At 52.5% G+C, this 18,059-nt stretch overlaps 2 protein-coding genes across 2 annotated transcripts; both read left to right on the top strand.

The window, feature by feature from the left end:
• Window positions 1–1,264: 1,264 nt before the first annotated feature.
• Window positions 1,265–6,080, top strand: LOC141488810 (putative uncharacterized protein MGC34800). The gene is made up of 2 exons (XM_074189184.1): window positions 1,265–2,309; window positions 3,479–6,080. The coding sequence occupies exons 1-2, from the start codon at window positions 2,011–2,013 to the stop codon at window positions 3,555–3,557; spliced, it is 378 nt and encodes a 125-aa protein (XP_074045285.1). The 5' UTR covers window positions 1,265–2,010; the 3' UTR covers window positions 3,558–6,080.
• A 405-nt stretch (window positions 6,081–6,485) lies between these two features.
• TLCD2 (TLC domain containing 2) lies at window positions 6,486–13,246 on the top strand. Its single transcript, XM_074189183.1, is given in 6 exon segments — window positions 6,486–6,551; window positions 6,553–6,680; window positions 7,228–7,310; window positions 7,414–7,496; window positions 8,879–9,206; window positions 9,209–13,246. Coding segments are annotated over 6 exon segments (747 nt in total). The 5' UTR covers window positions 6,486–6,500; the 3' UTR covers window positions 9,283–13,246.
• The last annotated feature ends 4,813 nt before the right edge of the window (window positions 13,247–18,059 follow it).

Here is an 18,059-nt window from a genome sequence, read left to right as displayed (position 1 = left end):
CATGTCTGCTCCGGTGTCGGGGAGCCCCTGCCGCTTCGGCTCCGCCCCCTCGGGACACTTTCTTCCGAACGCCCCCCGGGGAAAGTGGGGACTAGCTGTGCCCCTCCCCCGGGCGCCGGGTCCACGGGCCGCGGCCAGCCTGGGCCCGGGCCCCGTTCTGGGTGGGGCGAGTTCTCATTGGCTGGCGGGGGGGGGGCGGGGCACCCGCTAGCCGAGCTGCCCAGCCGGGGCCGGGGGACGCTGCCGGGCCTGGGGCAGAGCCGCCCTGGCCTCGGGCGCCCCGCCTCTCTGCCCTGGGACCGCCGAGTCAGGCCGGGCCCGGCACTTGGCACCCGCCTTGTCCCGGGATGACCCCGCCTTCCTGCCAGGGCCGGGGCGGGGCCGCTCCTCAAGGAGAGGGCATCTACCTGGGCTCAAGCTCTGGGACATGGCGCTGGGCCGGAGGACCCGCCGGGGGGCTCAGAGCCGCGGCCGCGGGGAGGCCCGCCCTTGGCCCGGGCTTTGGGGGAGCCAAGTGGGGCCTGGGAGCTCCTGGGGGGCACAAGCCGGCCTAGAGAGGGTGTGGGGGGCCGGCCGGGCCCCGGGCTCCTCCCCAAGCCTGTGCCCCTCCGGGCCCCGGGGCCCGGGCTCCCCCGGTCCCCCCGTGGGCGTTGCCCCTCGTGCAGCGCCCCGGGCGCCCCTCCCGGTCCCAAGGCGCGTCACGTGCCGGGGGGGCAGTGGAAACAGCTGACGGGGCCAGAGGTCACGCACTTTGCCACAGTCAGCGGTCACCGGGAAGGGCAGGAAGTTTCCTTAAAGGGCCTCGCGGCCCCCGCCCGGCCTCCCCCGGCCCGGCCTCAGCCCGGACCGGGCAGCACCGCCCCGGGCCGGGGGGGAGGCCTCAGCCCCAGCCCCTGCTCTGCCACACGAGGGGCTCCTCCGAGCCCTCCAGCCAGGCTCGCAGCAGCGCCGGTGCCTCGGTGTCCCCCGCTGCGAGAGGCTCCGGGGGGCCTCCGGCCCCTCCCCCGCGGGCAGGGCCCTTTAAATAACCTGTAAAGTCATGGGCTCGGGGGCGCCGGTGCCAAGTCACCGCGTTCAGCCAAGTTTGCCCGTCCCGCCCACCCTGGGCTCCGATTGGCCCCTGGGGAAGAAGCTGCTCCCCTATTGGCCCGCACTTTTGCAACTGCTCCTAGGCTGAGTCAAGAGATTTTTTTTCTTTTTGAAGGAGGGAGGGGGAGGGGGAGGGGAGGGAGCCGGCACCCCTCCGCCGCCGCCCCCACCCAGCCGAGGCATCTCCTTAGAGGCCGTCCCGGGGCGGGGCCCGGGGCTCCTGTCTTGCCAAGGGCCAGGCCGGGCTCGGGGCTCGGAGACCGGAGCCGCCCGGGCTGGGTCGAGCCCTCCCCTTCCCGGCACCCCCTCCCCGGCATGGCTGGAGCACGCGCCTGGGGAGCGGCTCGCTCCGAGGTCCCGAGGCCATCCAGAGGCCGGGCCGGGCTCAGCCCCAGGCCTGGCAGCACCTCTACGCGGCCGCCTCGGGACACGAGTTCCCCCCCTGCCCCTCCACGTGTCAAGGCCTTCCTTTTCGGTCCTGATCGCCCCTCCCTGGGGGGGCTCCCGCCTCAGCTCCAACGCCAAGGCGGGGGGGGGGGGGACCCCGCCTGTCCGGCCACCTCGCCCATTCTCGAGGCCCGTCTAAGGGGAGCAGGATTTTCCCCTTGGGGGAGGGGCTCTGGCCCTTTAAGGACTTTCCTGGGCTGGGATCCGGGTTGCGTTTAAAAATGCCAACTCACAGAGCGCCCGGGATGCTGGGAACTGTAGTGCCCGCGGGAGAACTACGCTGACCGGCATGCACCGCTCCCACCAGCACCTTTTCCCTTTGTCTGCAAGTGGCCGATTGGCTTTGCGGGACGCTAATCAAAACGGGACGCCTGAGCTGAGGGCTGGGTGAGGATCTGTCCCCCTATTGGTCGTCTCGCGATTCGGGAGGTGTGGTTCAAAGCCGCTTTGCTCGGAAGGAAGGGGTTGACCTCGATGTCAATCAGAACCGAAATGCCCCGGTGGGCGGGGCTGAGGCGGGGCCGGGGCTCCCTAGGGCGTGGCCACGCTCGCCGGCGGCGGGCCGCGATTGGCCGAGGGAGGCGCAACCGGGTGTCCTGCGTCACCACGCCGCCAGCTGATCGGAGGCTGGAGCCGGTGTGTGCGGGGCGCTCGGGAGAGACGGCGCCGCCGGCCGAGGGGAGCGGACGCGTGCGAGCGGCTCCCTCCCAGCCCAGGGGCTCCCCACCCCCCACCCCCAGCGCTCGGGCTCCCGCGCCCCCGCCCGGGACCAGGTGGGTGCGAGCCGCGGGGGCCGCGCCGGAGCGGGATCCGGGCGGGCGGCGGGGGCCGGCGGCCACACCCTGCACTTCGGCCGAAAAGGGGGCGGCGAGGCGGGTGGTGCCCGGTGCCCGCCCGGCCCCGGCAGAGGGGCGTCCACCCGAGTGGGCTCCGCGGGAGGGGAGATCTGGGGCGGCGCTGCCTCGGGCCGAGCACGGACGGGGCCCCCGGGGCGGCCCGGGCTAAGTTCGCGGAGCGGACCGGCGCGGCGCGGGGCGGGCGGGCTCGGCCGGGCTCCGGCCCCGGCCCCGGCCCGGGAGGGGTCGCTCCGCGGGCCGGCCCCTCCCCTCCGGGGGGTGAGTGGGGTAACCTTAGCCGCGGGGGGGGGGGGCTGGGGCGGCGGCGGCGCCGCGGGGTCTTATGCAACTCTCGGGCTAAGGTTTCCCGGGGGGCGGGGGGCCGGCCCCAGAAGGTCACCTCTGCGCCGCCCCCGGCCCCGCCCGAGCCGGCGCCCCCGGCCCCGCGCCCCGCGCCCCTGGGCGGGCAGGGCGGGGCGCCGGGCCGCGTTAGTCATCCCGCCCCGCCCCCCCGCCCGGCCCGGAGGTCCGGGCCCCCTCCCCCGCGCCCCCGCCCCCTCCCCGGCCATGCTGCAGGGCCGGGGCTTTTCCTGCTGATTCATGCGTTGGAGCCGGGGGCGGGGCCTCGCACTTGGAACAAAGTTCAGACGCGGAGGGGCCGGCAGACGGCCTGGAATTCAGACCAGATGTACCCGGAATGCGCGAGCGGAATGCCTGGCATCCCGAGGCCCGGGAGCCTGCCCAGCCGGCCGCCCCCTGCCGCCCTCCCCGGGGCGGCCCTGCCGCTGCCCCGCCCGCCCCTGACCCCAGCCCGGCCCCGAACCGGGCCCGGGCCCGGCGGCAAGGCGGAAGGGGTGGGGGCGGGCCCCGGGCCAGCTTTCGGGGGTGCTGCCGAGCGAAACGCTGCCCGTCGGTTTGTCTTTCTCTTCCTGTAGCGCCCCTTGCATTCACGTCCTCAGTGGGCTAGGGACCCGATGTGGTGGGGAAAGGTCTCGAGAAGGTGCGATGGTGGCAACTGGACCATGGCCCTGCCTGGCAATTAGTGCCCCAGGATGGCTCTGACCAGCTTCTTCCCTCTTCTCCCCCTCCTCCCTCCGCCCCCCCAGGATCCTGTGCCCCCACGCGCGCCCCTGGCCGAGCCACAGCAGTTCTTCAGTGGCGAGCTTTATGTCTCGTCCCCGCTAAAGCTGCCAGTTGAAGAACTGCTGAGCTCCGCTCCTGTCTTCGAGGATTGAGGAAGAACCCGCTGCCGGGCCGGCTAGAAGGTGAAGGGCCTGGGGGGGAGGGGACAGAAGCTTGAGTTGGGAGTGGGGCATCCTCCAGCAGGGCCCAGAACCTGGGCATGGGGAGGGAGCCCGAGGGCCTGGGGTGCCAGAAGGGACGCTCCTGTCTGCTCCCCTGGGGGCTCTGGCCCCCTGCTGGGCCCTAAGGGCCTGGGACTTTTCACCGCCCTCCCGTAGAAGGGCCTCTGCTTTCCCGAACAGTCTGTTCCATCGAAACTGGCCTGCTCCTTGTACATAACATTCCCTCTCCTGCCTTTGTGCAGGTGGCCCCCAAAGCCTGGGATTTTCTACCTCATGCCTCAGTTCCCCAGCTTCTCCCAAAGACTAGTTCAGGTGCCCCCTCCTGCCAGTCTTACTCAGACGTAGTGGCTCAAGCATTGGGCTTCCATTGAGGCCACTCACTTTATCATTTGGGAAAAGAAGGGCTCCCACTAGCTAGCAGAGGTTTCCCTTCTAAAGTCTTGGGTTCCTTCAGTCATTAATGATTTCTGCCGCTGGCATTACGCTATTTCTTTTTGTCTGGGTTATCTTCTCTTCCCCAGTATTCTCTAGACTGTAAGCTCACAGAGGGCAGGGACTGCTTCAGGTTTGCCTTTGTCTCCCAGCACACTAGGTTCTTAATAAATGTTTGTTGGCTAATCTTTGTGTTTCTGGCAGTTTTCCTTATCCCCGTCAGTGCTGCTGACCTCCATATGTGTAAATTCAGAGCAGGTTCATTAATGAAGAGAAAGCACCATCTAACAGGCATTCTGTTATTCAAGGTCACTGTGGGCCCAGAGGTCACTTAAATAATCTCTGTGGGCCTAGGTACCCTGCCTGACTTTATGGAGGGAGTGGGAAGTCATGTAAACTAAGGCTAGTGTGAATAAACTGAAATGGGAAAATACAATGTTAAAACAAAGTATTCTATATCAGTTTAGAGGGCTGTGTGTTTAAACTTGGGCATTCTGAAGCCCATCCAGTTATGTCCCATAGTCTATACTTAGAACCTGTCCAGGGGCAAGTGGGAGCTGCAGGGAAGGGAAGACTCTTCAGGTTCTTGTGGCCACCTCATAAGAGCTGTTGGGAGGAGAGCAATGGGATTTATTCACCTAGCCTCCAAACCAGGAAAGAAATTACATTTCCAGTAGGACTCTTAAATCCTTGCTGGGGTGTTAGGAATCTTCTCAAGACCAGAATGACTAAGATGAGGATACCAAGTACCCTGGGCAGAAGGCAGGAGGGGACTCTTAGTCCCAGACCCAATCTCTAACCTTTGGCATCTATGGTCTGGCCTGATCCTAGCCTCTGCCCAATTGTTTGTGGCTTAGACTTCAAGGTGTGATGGTGTAGTTAAAGGAATCTGTGAGTGGTTTTGGGACAATTGGTTTTCTCTAGCTGCAAAAACCAAAACTTTCAAAATTAACCAATGGGTAGGGAAACTTAACCTTTGGGGGATGGAGGAAGTGGGTTCACATCTACTCTATCCCTTTACTGGATGGAGAGCTTGAGGGTTCTGGGTGAATGGGAATAGATTAAGAAGGCTATATGGGGGTTGACTGGCCTTTCTGATCAATTGTGGGGCTTTGCTTCTCAGCCCCCCATCATGGCCTTCCCTATCCCAATTGACTCATCTACTCTGATTTGCTATAACTCACATCCACCAACAGGATGCCTGAGGAAGAATGGCTGTGGAGGAGCATCCAAGCACAGGGTAGCTCCAGCCTGGGTGTTGAAACCTGGCAGGTGTCCACCCTAGAGGATGTTGAAACTAGCCCTAGGCAGAGATGGGGAGGTTATCTGTCAAATGGGGGGGGGGGGGTAAAGAGAAAAGGAGCAGCAGCCATCCCTAAGCAGGACTCTGTTCCCCCACGGATTCACCCCAATTATAATTCTTCAGGTCCTACCAGGACTCACTAAGCCAGTGTGAGTTGGGGGAAAATGAGAGTGGTTTTCCCTATAAAGCAGCTTTATTAAAGAGTAAAGGCCTTGAGCAGGGAAAGAACTTGGTCAAAGGACAATGAAGCAAGAGGTGTTTGTGAAAGGGAGAGAGGGTTAGACCTTGGGGAAGGAATGCTGGGGAGAAAGCCCGTCTCCCAAAGTCAGCCCAGGGGCAGCTAGGTGTGGCAGTGGATAGAGCCCTGGAGTCCGGAGGACCTGGGTTCAAATCCAGCCTCAAGACACAATAATGACCTAGCTGTGTGGCCTTGGCAAGTCATTTAACCCCAATGCCTTGCAAAAAACTAAGAAAAGCAAAAAAGTCAGCCCATCCTCCACCCCAGAGGCTTGGTCAGTCTCCTCTGCCTGTTGATGGTTCTTTCTCCGACCCTGGGACTCCAAATGACTTGACTCTGGGGAAGTAGACGCGCTTGGGCCTCCCTCGGTGGGGGAGATGGGGCTGGGCAGACCCCTTCCCATCTGGCATGTTCCCCTCCGACCCAGGCTGCCTGGCCAAGCTGGCTCCTCGGTGGACTAGAAGCCACATCCGCCCGGCTTCTTGGCTTTCAGAACCGGCCAGGGCGGGCAGGTGTGCAAAGGCCCCCCGGAGCCTGGGACTGCGAGGGGGGCGGGGCGGGACCCCAGGCCCAAGCGGGGAAGGGGTGCAGGGGGGCGCCGCTCGGCCCTCCGTGAGTTTGGGGCTCACGGGCCCCCACTTATCACGAGGTCCCAAGCCCCGGGCGGACCCTAGGGGAGTTTTCGAACACCCCCCCATCCGGAAGCTGCACGTGGGACCGCGCCAGGGCGGGGCCGGGGGTTGCCGCGGTTACGGGGGCGGGCTCCCGGCGGGGGAGCCAATGGGACGCGGCGGGGGCGGGGCCAAGCCCAGAAAAGTTCCCCGAGCTCGGGAGCCGGGCCGGGCCCCTCCATGGCGACGGCGGGGCTCGCGGTGGCCGCCGCCTCCTTCGCGGGCTTCCGGGGGGCTGCAGCGGGGCCTCGGGCGGCTGCCCGCCCCGCGCCTCGCCGATGCCCGTGCCCGCTGGAGCTGGAGCAACATCTGCGCCTCCCTGGTGCACAGCCTGCTGGCGGCGGCCGGGGCGCTGCTCTGGTGGGGGGCGCGGCGGCCGGGGGGCTGCGCTGGTGGGGGGCGGGGCGGGGGGCGCTGCTCTGGTGGGGGGCGCGGCGGCCGGGGGGGCTGCGCTGGTGGGGGGCGGGGGCGGCGGCCGGGGGGGGGGGGCGCGGCGGCCGGGGGGCTGCGCTGGTGGGGGGCGGGGGCGGGGGCGCGGCGGCCGGGGGGGGCTGCGCTGGTGGGGGGCGGGGCGGGGGCGCTGCTCTGGTGGGGGGGCGCGCGGCGGGGGCGGGGCGGGGGCGCGGCGGCCGTGGGGGGGGCTGCTCTGGGGGCGGGGCGGGGGCGCCGCGGCCGGGGGGGTCTGCTCTGGTGGGGGGCGGGGCGGGGGCACCGCGGCCGGGGGGGGGCTGCGCTGGGGGCGGGGCGGGGGCGCGGCGGCCGGGGGGGGGCTGCGCTGGTGGGGGCGGGGCGGGGGCACCGCGGCCGGGGGGGGGGGCGGGGCGGGGGGGCGCGGCGGCCGGGGGGGGGGGCTGCTCTTGTGGGGGCGGGGCGGGGGCGCAGGCTCTGACTTCCCGCCGCCCCCCAGGATGGCCCACTACGCACCCCTGGTCACAGACTTCACCCTCAGCTGCCCCCCCAAGACGGTGCCCCTGGTCTCCCTGTCCATCGGTGAGTGGCACGGGGGGGGGTGCCGAGCGGGGGGACACGGGGGCTCCCTGCCCGGTCGGAGCGGGGGTCTCCGGAGCTCAGCGCCCTCCGCTTCTGCCCGCAGGTTATTTCCTGGCAGATGGGGTGGATATTCTCCGGAATCAGACGTTCGGCCAGGCTTGGCAGCTGCTCTGTCACCACGCCATGGTGAGACTGGGGGGCAGGGAAGGGGTGGGGATGGCCGGCCGCGAGCGCCTCCTCTTCACTGGGGTTCTCTTGCCCCAGCAGAGTAGATATCCCGAGGCCCCCCAGAGTCAGAGCCACCCTCCTGAAATTCCCAGGACCCCCCCTTTGGGAAATACCCAGGAGCCAGCCAGAGCCTTACCCATCTTCGTCCGCTCCAAAAACGACCCGAAGAGGACCTCAGAACATTTCTTGTCCAGCCTCCACCCGAAGCAAGTCTGTGCTTGCAGAGCCCAGAGTGATGAGAATCTTACTACCCACTGAGGCAATCCTATCATTGTTTCTAGGATCTTATCAGTACACAATTTCTACAATTGAGTCAGAAGCAGAGTCTTTCTAGGGAAGGGGTCACAGCCATGGGAACGTGGGAGTCCAAAAAGTCTTAGAATGGATGGGTTAAAGGCCTCGGATCTGCTTTCTGTCTTTTCACCTCTTGTTAAGTCTCAGATACTGGGGACCTCTTGCTCCCATCAGCATTTCTCTAAAACCCATTGTAAGCATCCCGAAGCCCCTCACTGTCCCAGCCCCGGCTCAACCTGTAGCTACGGTGGAATTGGGAAGGTGTTACCCCATTTGGGATTGAAGGTGTATGGACAGTTTGACAGGCCAAGGCAGAGTGAGAGTGTATAGACTGGAAGAGTTAGGCAAGGCAGTTCCAAATATGTGGAGGGCTTATATGAGGACCCTCCTTAATTCCATCAAAATCATTTTTTTATTATGCTTTGTCCTTCCTTCTCAAAGAAGATCATAACATCAGGGACGTGAACTGGATTTGAATAAGGGGGGCTGTGCTAAGTCACCGGCCTTACTTTCTCCTCCAGTCATCTGGGTCCAGTGGCCAGATATGAACTGGGGTGACTGGATGGGGTTCCGGATGAGACAATCAGGATTAAGTGACTTGCCCAAGGTCCCATAGCTAATGAGTGTCAAGAGACTGAGGCCAGATTTGAAATTCTGTCCTCCTGTCTCCAAGGCCGGTGCTCTATCCACTGTGCCACTTAGCTGCTCATTGAAAAAAAATCTTTTAGGATGGAGCACCTGTCCTGGAGTCAGGAGTACCTGAATTCAAATCTGGCCTCAGACACATAATAATCACCTAGCTGTGTGGCCTTGGGCAAGCCACTTAACCCATTGCCTTGCAAAAACTAAAAAAAAAAAAAAAATCATTCAAGTCCTTCAGCCACCTGGATGAGGTGTGGGTATGGGGTGGTGAGTACTGAAGGTGGGGAACCAATGCTTGAGACTCATAGGAAGCCTGAAAATCCTAAAGGCTGGCCTTGCCCAGGGCAGGGAGACTGGGAAAGTCCTGAAGGAAGGGTATCTGATTCCTGGCATCTGACCTCTAGGCGGTGAGCTGCCTGGGTATGGCTGTGCTACCAGGTCGATGCTTGAGTATCTCAGTGGTACCTCTGCTTTTGGAGGTAAATTCAGCCTGCCTGCACTTCCGAACGCTGCTCCTGCTCTCGGGTCAAACCTCTACTCTGGTCTTCCGTCTGGCGCACTGGGCTGCACTGACCACCCTGCCGTTATTCCGCCTTCTGCCCCTGGGATGGATGAGTCTTCAACTGCTGTGGCAGCATCACCACTTCCCCCTCTCCTTCAGTGTCCTCTGGGGAGTTGGACTGCTCACCATCACTATCATGAGCATTGTACTAGTCTTCGATCTGGTTGTCAATGACCAGCGACCCCAGGCCCCACCCTCCTCCAAAAAGAAGGAAGCCAAAAGCTACGGGGAATATGGAAGCAATAATTAGGCCAAGCTTCCACACACAGAGAGGAGGACCATTATCCCAAGTGACAGGATTAGGTTGGGGTTCATGGTTTCCTGGAAGCTCCGGGACCATGAGACCAGGGTCAGGAATGAGCTAGAAGGTACAAGGGGCTGTTTTGCTCAGTTGGTCCAGAGAAGCAAGACCCCTGGTACTCCGCTCCACACTCCTGGGATGAGAGCCCTAATGTTGGTTTTAACAGTTAAAATGGGAACAATAATTAGTGTTTGCTATCTTTCATTTTCCCCAGTGGTCTAACTAGGTAGGTGGGGCAGGGCCTTTCTGCAAGTTGGGCAGGCAGATGGATGCAGAAAGGGTTAGGCCAGTAGGAAATTGTGGGAGTAAATGAGGCTGTCTACCTTTTTTTATAGAATGGGACCGACCCATTCCAGAATCATGGCATTGTATGATGATTCCCCCTGGCTGTGGTCTATGATCAGTGGGGATAGCCAGCAGTCAGGGTGATCATGACGCACCTAGTTCTTTTTCTGAGCTGTTGATTTGTTGTTGTCTTCAGCTACACTGAATATTGCCCCTAATCCTAACTGCTTCACCCATCATCCCTCCATCCCGATCCTCTTTAAAGAAAATACAGGAACTCAAGTCTGGAGTCAGAGTCTTTCTTCTTACAACGCGGGCTGTGAAAGGGGACAAATTCTCAGAGGCCACCTAGACCCAGAAAGGGTAAAGGAGGGTAAAGGAACATTTCTTTCTGAACTTCTGCAGGAGCCCATCCCTCATACAGATTTTCAGGAGCCTCACTTTAACTAGACCATTTTTCTAGAAAATTTCCTGTTTTATAGGAAATTGAAGCCATTTCCAGTCACACCGTAAGGGGCAGCCCTCTCCCTAGACAGAACATAAGGGACTGAAAGTTAGACAAAGAGGGAGCAAGATAGTGGGGGAAAGACAAAGCAACAGACACACATGGGAAGGAAGTGAGAAAGAGATACTACTACCTACAGGTGAGAAACTGAAAGAGGGAAAGAGGAGGAGAGAGGCTGATTGGCCAAAACAAAAAAAGACTAAACCAGGAACAGAGATAGAGACAGTCCCAGATACCAAGAGGGACCTGATCACCAAGAGCCCGAAATGGTAAAACAGGTATAGACAAAGAGGGATAGAGATGGACAAAGAAAGGGAGACAGAAACATCAAATGACAGAGAAGGTAGAAAAAGTGACAGAGAAAGGCAGAAGTGGGGAGAGAGGTGGGAGATGGGAGATACGGGACTTCAGAAGAGAACTGGTGGAGAAACAAGGACAAAAAAGGGAAAGGGGGAAATAGAGAAGACGTTGACAGGAGAAAATTGACAGAAACAGTTAAAAAAAAGGCTGATAGACCAAGAAGAACTGGGCTAGCTAGGAGGAGGAGAGGGATGTTGGGACAAACAGGATCTGCAAAAACAAAGACAAAGGTGGGTGGGAAGAGGGAAAGAGAGTCAGGGCTATAGATCAAGAAAGACAAGATATAGATAGAGGAAGAAACATCAAGAGAGGCCAAAGAAAGGGGTGGAGGAAGAGAGGGAGAACAACTGGAAGGTATGAGCTCAGATACAAGAAAAGAGGTTTGTTTTTGTTTTAAGAGACAAAAATACAGAGGATGAGACAAAAATAGACAAAGGAGGACAGCTAGGTGATGCAGTGGATACAGCACCAGCCCTGGAGTCAGGAGGACCTGAATTCAAATCCAACCTCAGACACTGAATTACCAAGATGTGTGACCTTGGTCAAGTCATTTAACCCTATTGCCTTGCAAAAAGAAAGACAAAGGTGGGTAAATGAGGAGAGGTAAAACTTTGAAACAGCCAGACTGGCAAGATGACAAAAGCTGACACTGAAATGATTATGAGCATCAATTTGTGTGGGTCACTGGACAACCCGTCCATTGAAGTATCATTGCCCATCTATCTAAATACAGGAAAGCTGTTTCAGAGAGGTAAACTGATTTGTTTGGGATCATAGCAAAGAACAGGAAGCCAAGCCTTTATTGCTTTTGCCACATTATAAACTGGTAACTACAGAATTAGATATAAAGGGAGAAAGCTGAACCCCAAAGAATTGTTTTCTATATTAAGACTGAGCAGCAAACATCAACCATCTTATTAAGCAAAATTCATTCAACCCTTTGAGCTTTAAACAAATGAGAAAATTGATCTGTAATAGGTAAGCAGGGATTTGTGCCCAGACAAAAATAAAGGAAACAGCTGCTAGAGCAGCAGTCCCCTCTTTAATGGGGCAATGGAGAAAGTTCCAGGCCTGGAGTGAGGGAAGATCTGAATTCAAATCCAAACAGACACTAGTCACTTCACTGTTCTTTGCCTCAGTTTCCTCATCTGTAAAATGAATAGCAGCACCTGCCTCTCAGGGTGAGTACCAGTTGCTTAACACAGTGCCAAACACATCGTCTTATTGTTTAGTCATGTCCGCCTCTGTGACCCATTTGGGGTTTTCTTATCAAAGATCCCACAGCATTTGACATTTTCTTCTCCAGTAGATTAAGGCAGAGGTCAAGTGTCTTGCCCAGGGTTGTATAGCTAGTGAGTATCTAAAGCTACATTTGAACTCAGGTCTTCTTGACTCCAGGTTCAGTGTTCTATTGTTGAACCACCTAACTGCCTTGGCACACAGCTGTTTATTACTATTATTCTCAAAAATGTGGTTCAGGGACACCTGGTATCCCCATTTGCTTTAAGGGGATGAAGCGAAACTTTTCATAATTATGGTAAGCCATTTTCATTACTAATATGGTTAACAAATAGTTCTATATAAACAAAAACTTGATGTGTAAGGAGGGTCCTCAATAATTTTCAATAGTGTAAAAGGGTTTTGAGGCCAAAAAAAGGTTGAGAATTATTGTGGGAACAGGAGTCAGAATCATGGAAGCTGAATTCAATTTTATTAAAGATCCATTATATACAGAACCCTTAGCAGAGATGCTGGGGAGATATAAAATTTAGGGCAAGCACCTCAGAGCTGACATCTAAAGGGGATGTAAACTCACCTCCCCCCCCCCCCCATAAAGAAGAAAAGCTTCCTGTAAAGGCAAAGTACTTCTGGAGAACCATAGAGAAGAAAGATCATTGCCACATGGTGCTGAGGAGAAGGAATCAGGGAAGGCCTCCTGAAGCAGGTGGCCTCTGAGTTGGGATAGATAGGAAGTTAAAACCATGATATTGAGGGTGTTAGGGGAGTGTGGAGTATAAAATGATGTTATGGTCACTCTGTTAGAAAAACCAAAGCAACTTCTGAGGTACCACCTCACACCTCTCAGACTGGCCATTATGACCAGAAAAGACAAAGATCATTATTGGAAGGGATGTGGGAAATCTGGAACACTATTATTACACTGTTGGTGGAGCTGTGAACTCATCCAACCTTTCTGAGGAGAAATTTGGAGCTATGCCCAAAGGGCAACAAAAATGTGCATACCCTTTGATCCAGCAATACCACTACTGGGTATATACCCTGAAGAGATGATGAAAAAGGGTAAAAACATCACTTGTACAAAAATGTTAATAGCAGCCCTGTTTGTGGTGGAAATCAAGTAAATGTCCTTCAGTTGAGGAATGGCTTAGCAAACTGTGGTATATGTATGTCATGGAACACTATTGTTCTATTAGAAACCAGAAGGGACAGGAATTCAGGGAAGCCTGGAAGGATTTACATGAACTGATGCTGAGTGAGATGAGCAGAACCAGAAAAACACAGTACACCCTAACAGCAACATGGGGGTGATGGTCAATTTTGATGGACTCGCTCTTTCCATCAGTGCAACAACCAGGGACAATTTTGGGCTGTCTGCAATGGAGAATACCATCTGTAACCAGATGAAGAACCATGGAGTTTAGGGGGCAGCTAGGTGGTGCAGTGGATAAAGTACCAGTCCTGGAGTCAGGAGGACCTGGGTTCAAATCCGGTCTCAGATACTTAATAATTACCTAACTGTGTGGCCTTGGGCAAGCCACTTAACCCTGTTTGCCTTGCAAAAACTTAAAAAAAAAAAACCATGGAGTTTGAACAGAGTTCAAGGACTATTCCCTTTAATTTAGGAAAAAAACCATTGTCTGATCTTGTTATCTCTAAGACTTTTTGTTTCTGCCTTAAGGATGTGATTTCTCTTTCATCACACTCAATTTGGATCAAGGTACAACATGGAAACAAAGTAAAGACTGACAGATTGCTTTCTGTGGGGGGGTGGAGGGAGGGAAATAAGATTGGGGAAAAATTGTAAAACTCAAAAACTCAAATAAAATCTTTAATAAAAAAAAGAAAAACTAAAGCAAGAGACAGACAAATAAAGACAGAGACAAAAGGCAATTTTCAAATTCTAGAAAGATCTTCAGCAATCACTGAATCTAAGGTGGTGTTTCTAGTCATTAAGTGTCCTAAGATGGGAAGATTGCTAGGCTAGGAGAGGAAAGGCCCTGACTTTGAACTTTCCATGTACAAGTCACAACTGTTGAACTGCGGTTTCCTCAGCTGTGAAATGGGGATGATAACTGAAGTACTTTCCCTAATTTTCCTTACTTGGAAGACAAAATGTGATGGTATAGATTTAATACTTTGTATCCCTTAAATGGCTGGGTAAAGGATCGGTCATTTTTATTTTATGGCACAAAATCGGAATTCACCAAACCCCAAAGTAGAATTTATAAAAACATTTACTGATTCCCTTCCACTCCACAACACACACACACACACACACACACACACACACACACACACACACACGAAACAGGTCCAGAGACCCCAAAAGAAACATGTCCACAATCACAAGGTAAATGACAACTGAGATTTGAATGTAGTCCTCTGAATCCAGGTAAATGACCCATTCCAATGATTATTTTTGTCTCTTCTTAAATGCCATTTCTACTTCTTTTTTGGGAAGTTGAAAATGCACTAACCATACAATGACCTGGTGAAATTGTCCCCTGCCCTCAATGCTCACATAAAGTGTGAAAGACCAGAGTAAACCTATAGGCCTTAGGCCCCTGTCTACTACCTAGTAACAATAAATATTATAAAGCTTTTCATATTCCTTGCCCCTTCCCTCCTCCCATCTAGGCCAAGGCAGCACTCACACTTGCCAAGCCTCTCTAGGACCATGTGCTCCAGAGTTAAGGGAGGAGCTGGGAAAGTACCCAAACTTGAGTTCATACACCAGAGGCAAAACTGTAAGCAGTGACGTGATTTGAGGGATTCTGGGAACTCTCCAGCCCAAACTCCCCAGCACACCATGCCACCAATGAACTAATTCCACCAATAGGGATTCAGTTTTTATAGGTTAAATGCCACTCTCTGCCTGTTATCCTCTTTGAAAACTAAAAAACCCTCAGGGATGACATCATGTCCTTGCCCTTCTGTTGGACTCACTTTGCTAATTCCCAAGCGCAAATCAACCACCAAAAAATCTACTTTCTCCATGTCTGTCCCTGGACAGCACAGTGCTTCTGGAATCCCTACACTCCTTTTTTCTTTCTCCTAAAGTCCTCACCTTGCCCCATCAGTAACACTTTCTTATCTCTTAACAAATGATCTTGGGGTGCTAGGTGAAGCAGTGGATAAAGCACCAGCCTTGGAGTCAGGAGTACCTGGGTTCAAATCCTGTCTCAAACAATAATTACCTAGCTGTATGGCCTTAGGCAAGCCACTTAACCCCATTTGCCTTGCAAAAAAAACAAAAAAAAAATTTAAAAAAAAGAACAAATGATCATGACTCCAGTTTTTCTTTGTAAGAACCAATAATTTCCATTACAATTCAAACCTGAGTACTTTATTTTAAGAGGGAGAGAGTAGTGTGGAATGTGTCCAGATATAGGGGTGACAAGCAGGTCGAGGCGTCCAGGAAGCCTATCATTTAAGGATTTGGAGGGGAGAGGGGCAGGACAGGAAGGCAGAGCAAAACAAGACAATATTTTTGAAAGAGTGAAGGTCTATCAGGTGGAAGGAAAGTCTGATATGTTGTGTGGTTTCTGTGTGGAACTAGCAGAGCCATAACTGGGATGGATCAACTTGGACCTTGTCCAGGGGTGTTCAGTTTACAAGGGTAGCGTCAGTATATTCACATTGTACAGACAAGTGAATTTATTGCTTTATTAGCAAAAATAGGAAGCAATTATGTACACATGTATAAGTGACCCTTGAAAGTGGAGGACCAAACTAGGAAAAAAGAATCAGCAATTCCTTATATCTATTATATTTATTACTAGCAGAAAGCATGGGTTTCTATTTAAATAACTCAGAAATTAGTTTCATTCTTCATGTTTTCTCAATAGGATGGGGAGGCAGAGAGAATATGGAACTAAAAATAAAATACAATTGTTAAAACTACATAGAATAGGGCGGCTAGGTGGCTCAGTGGATAGAGCACTGACTGTGGAGTCAGGAGTACCTGAGTTTAAATCCAGTCTCAGACACTTAATAATTGCCTAGCTGGGTGTCCTTGGGCAAGTCACTGAACCCCATTGCCTAAAAATGAAAAAAAAATTTTAAATTTGAAAAAAAACTACATAGAATATACTATGATTGGCTTGAGGGAACAGGAACAAAGCCTTTCAAGCTACAATAAAAGACCTTTCATTTCTGGAATTTCTTGCCCCTTTCTCCCACCATGAGAGAGATGTGCCATCTTAATAAAAACAATCTTAATAAAAAAATCTACATAGAATATAAACTATTGATTGTCTAACTGCCAAGACACATAAAAAACTTATCAAAAAACTATAAAATATTCTTTATACAAATAAAAACAGAATGAAATTTAAATTGCTCATGGATAGGCTGAGTCAATATAATAAAAATGACAAACCCCCCTAAATTAATTTACTTATTCAATTCAGTGCCAAACTACCAAAAGATTACTTTATGTAGCTGGAAAAAAAAATAACAAATTCATCTGGAAGAACAAAAGGTCAAGAACATCAAGGGGAAAAAAATGAAATAAAGTAGGAAGAAAGGAGGCCTAGCAGAACTAGATCTTAAACTATATTACAACAGTCATCAAAATGATTTGCTACTAGTTAAGAAATAGGTCATTCAGTGAAACAGACTGGGTACACAATGAGCAAAAATAAACAAACACAGTAACCTTATGTTTAATAAACCCAAAGACCCCAGCTACTGAGATAGGAACTCAATGTTCAACCAAAACTTCTGAGAAGCAATCTGACAAAAAAATAAGTAAAGACCAGCACATCAGATCATATTCTAAGTTAAACTCCAAAATACACATATGACTAAGACATAAAGTGTAATATCATAAATAGAGTAGTATGGAAGAAATATGATATATGAATAGGGGAACAGTTCTTGATAAAATAAGGTGCAAAGAAGAACAAAGAAGATAGAATACACAATGTTGAATATATAAAATATAAAAGTTTTGGCACAAACAAAACCAATGCATCTAAAATAAGAAGCAAAGCAGAAAACTAGGAAAAAACGAAAAAGATAAAGAGAGTAATGGATCTTTTGACAAGGTTTTTCAGAGTGCAAAAGGAGGTTTTCTATCCAGAAACCCATATGGTCAACTAGTCTGTTAGGATGAGGGTCAAATAGAAGTGACAGAATAATCCTGATCATCACACTATCACCTTAATATTGCCACCCAAGTACTATGAGCTTCTCTTTCCCAAGGAAGTTTCTCTGTAGCTCTCTGTTATTTATAGCTTTGTTTGGTTTTTTTGCAAGGCAAATGGGGTTAAGTGGCTTGCCCAAGGCTATACAGCTAGGTAATTATTAAGTGTCTGAGGTCAGATTTGAACTCTGGTACTCCTGACTCCAGGGCCTGTGCTCTATCCACTGCACCGCCTAGCGGCCCCCTCTGCTTCTTAAAAGAGCACAAGTCTCCTTGGAATTTCCCTCAGGGTTTTCTCCAGTCCCTGTTTTACTAAGGTCTACCCTTAACTTCCACAAAGTATTATCTCAGGGCATCCCTAACACAATTTATTTACTCCATACACTAAAACTGCTACAGTAGTTAATACTCTGAGAGCTAGAAGTAAGAGAATAGATTTCAACTTAATAGAAGGTAGAATATAAAAAACTCACATTACTGTAAAGTCAACATTAATAACCAGTTAATCATTGCATAAAATATAAAGCAACCAAAGCACTAGATTTTGAACCATTTAAATCTCAATCAACTGAGGAAGAAAAATCAATAAATCTTATACCTGAATGTTTTATATTTCAAATTAAAAATGTGATATTTTTTTATTTTTACATGAATTTCATTTTTGATTACCCTTCCTTCTCTCAGAGAACCATCCCTATTACAAAGAAAAAAAACACAACTGTAATCAAATCAGATAAATGAACAATCAAACAATAAGCCAGTAAAAATATATATTTGCTCTGGATCCTTACCTCATTCAGACTTTTGACTCTTCTTGGGTGGGGCCATCACTCTCAGAGTTAAAGATTTGGAGAAACCTGGAAGAGTTCTCATTGACTATCTACCTTACCTAAACAATAATCTCTATATTGGAATGTAAAGTAGAAACCCAGACTCAACTTGAACCCCTTCAATGAGACAAGACCCACTCATTACTTCTGGAGACACTCATTCCATTTATGGTTACCTCCAACTGTTGGGGGCAGGAATCTGCTTCTGTGCCACCTGTAAACCCAGTTTCTTTAAAAAGTTCATCAATCCATAAATAATAAAGTATCTAGTACCCTAATTTGTTAAGGTTCCACCCCTTAATTTTGAACAGTTTTTGCTTGTTTTCTAAATTTAGTATGTATAAGACACAC

The sequence above is a fragment of the Macrotis lagotis genome, chromosome 5 (genome assembly GCF_037893015.1).
Source record: "Macrotis lagotis isolate mMagLag1 chromosome 5, bilby.v1.9.chrom.fasta, whole genome shotgun sequence".
Classification (NCBI taxonomy): Eukaryota; Metazoa; Chordata; class Mammalia; order Peramelemorphia; family Peramelidae; genus Macrotis; species Macrotis lagotis.
The sequence above is the reverse complement of the archived record's forward strand: the minus strand, read 5'-3'. Positions and strand labels throughout refer to the sequence as shown.

What these genes read in the sequence shown, in the direction of transcription:
- LOC141488810 (XM_074189184.1), top strand. Translation starts at nt 2,011, where the DNA reads ATGTCAATCAGAACCGAAATGCCCCGGTGGGCGGGGCTGAGGCGGGGC. An exon ending in GCGCCCCCGCCCGGGACCAG is followed by an intron (nt 2,310 to 3,478) that starts GTGGGTGCGAGC and finishes CCGCCCCCCCAG; the next exon opens with GATCCTGTGCCCCCACGCGC.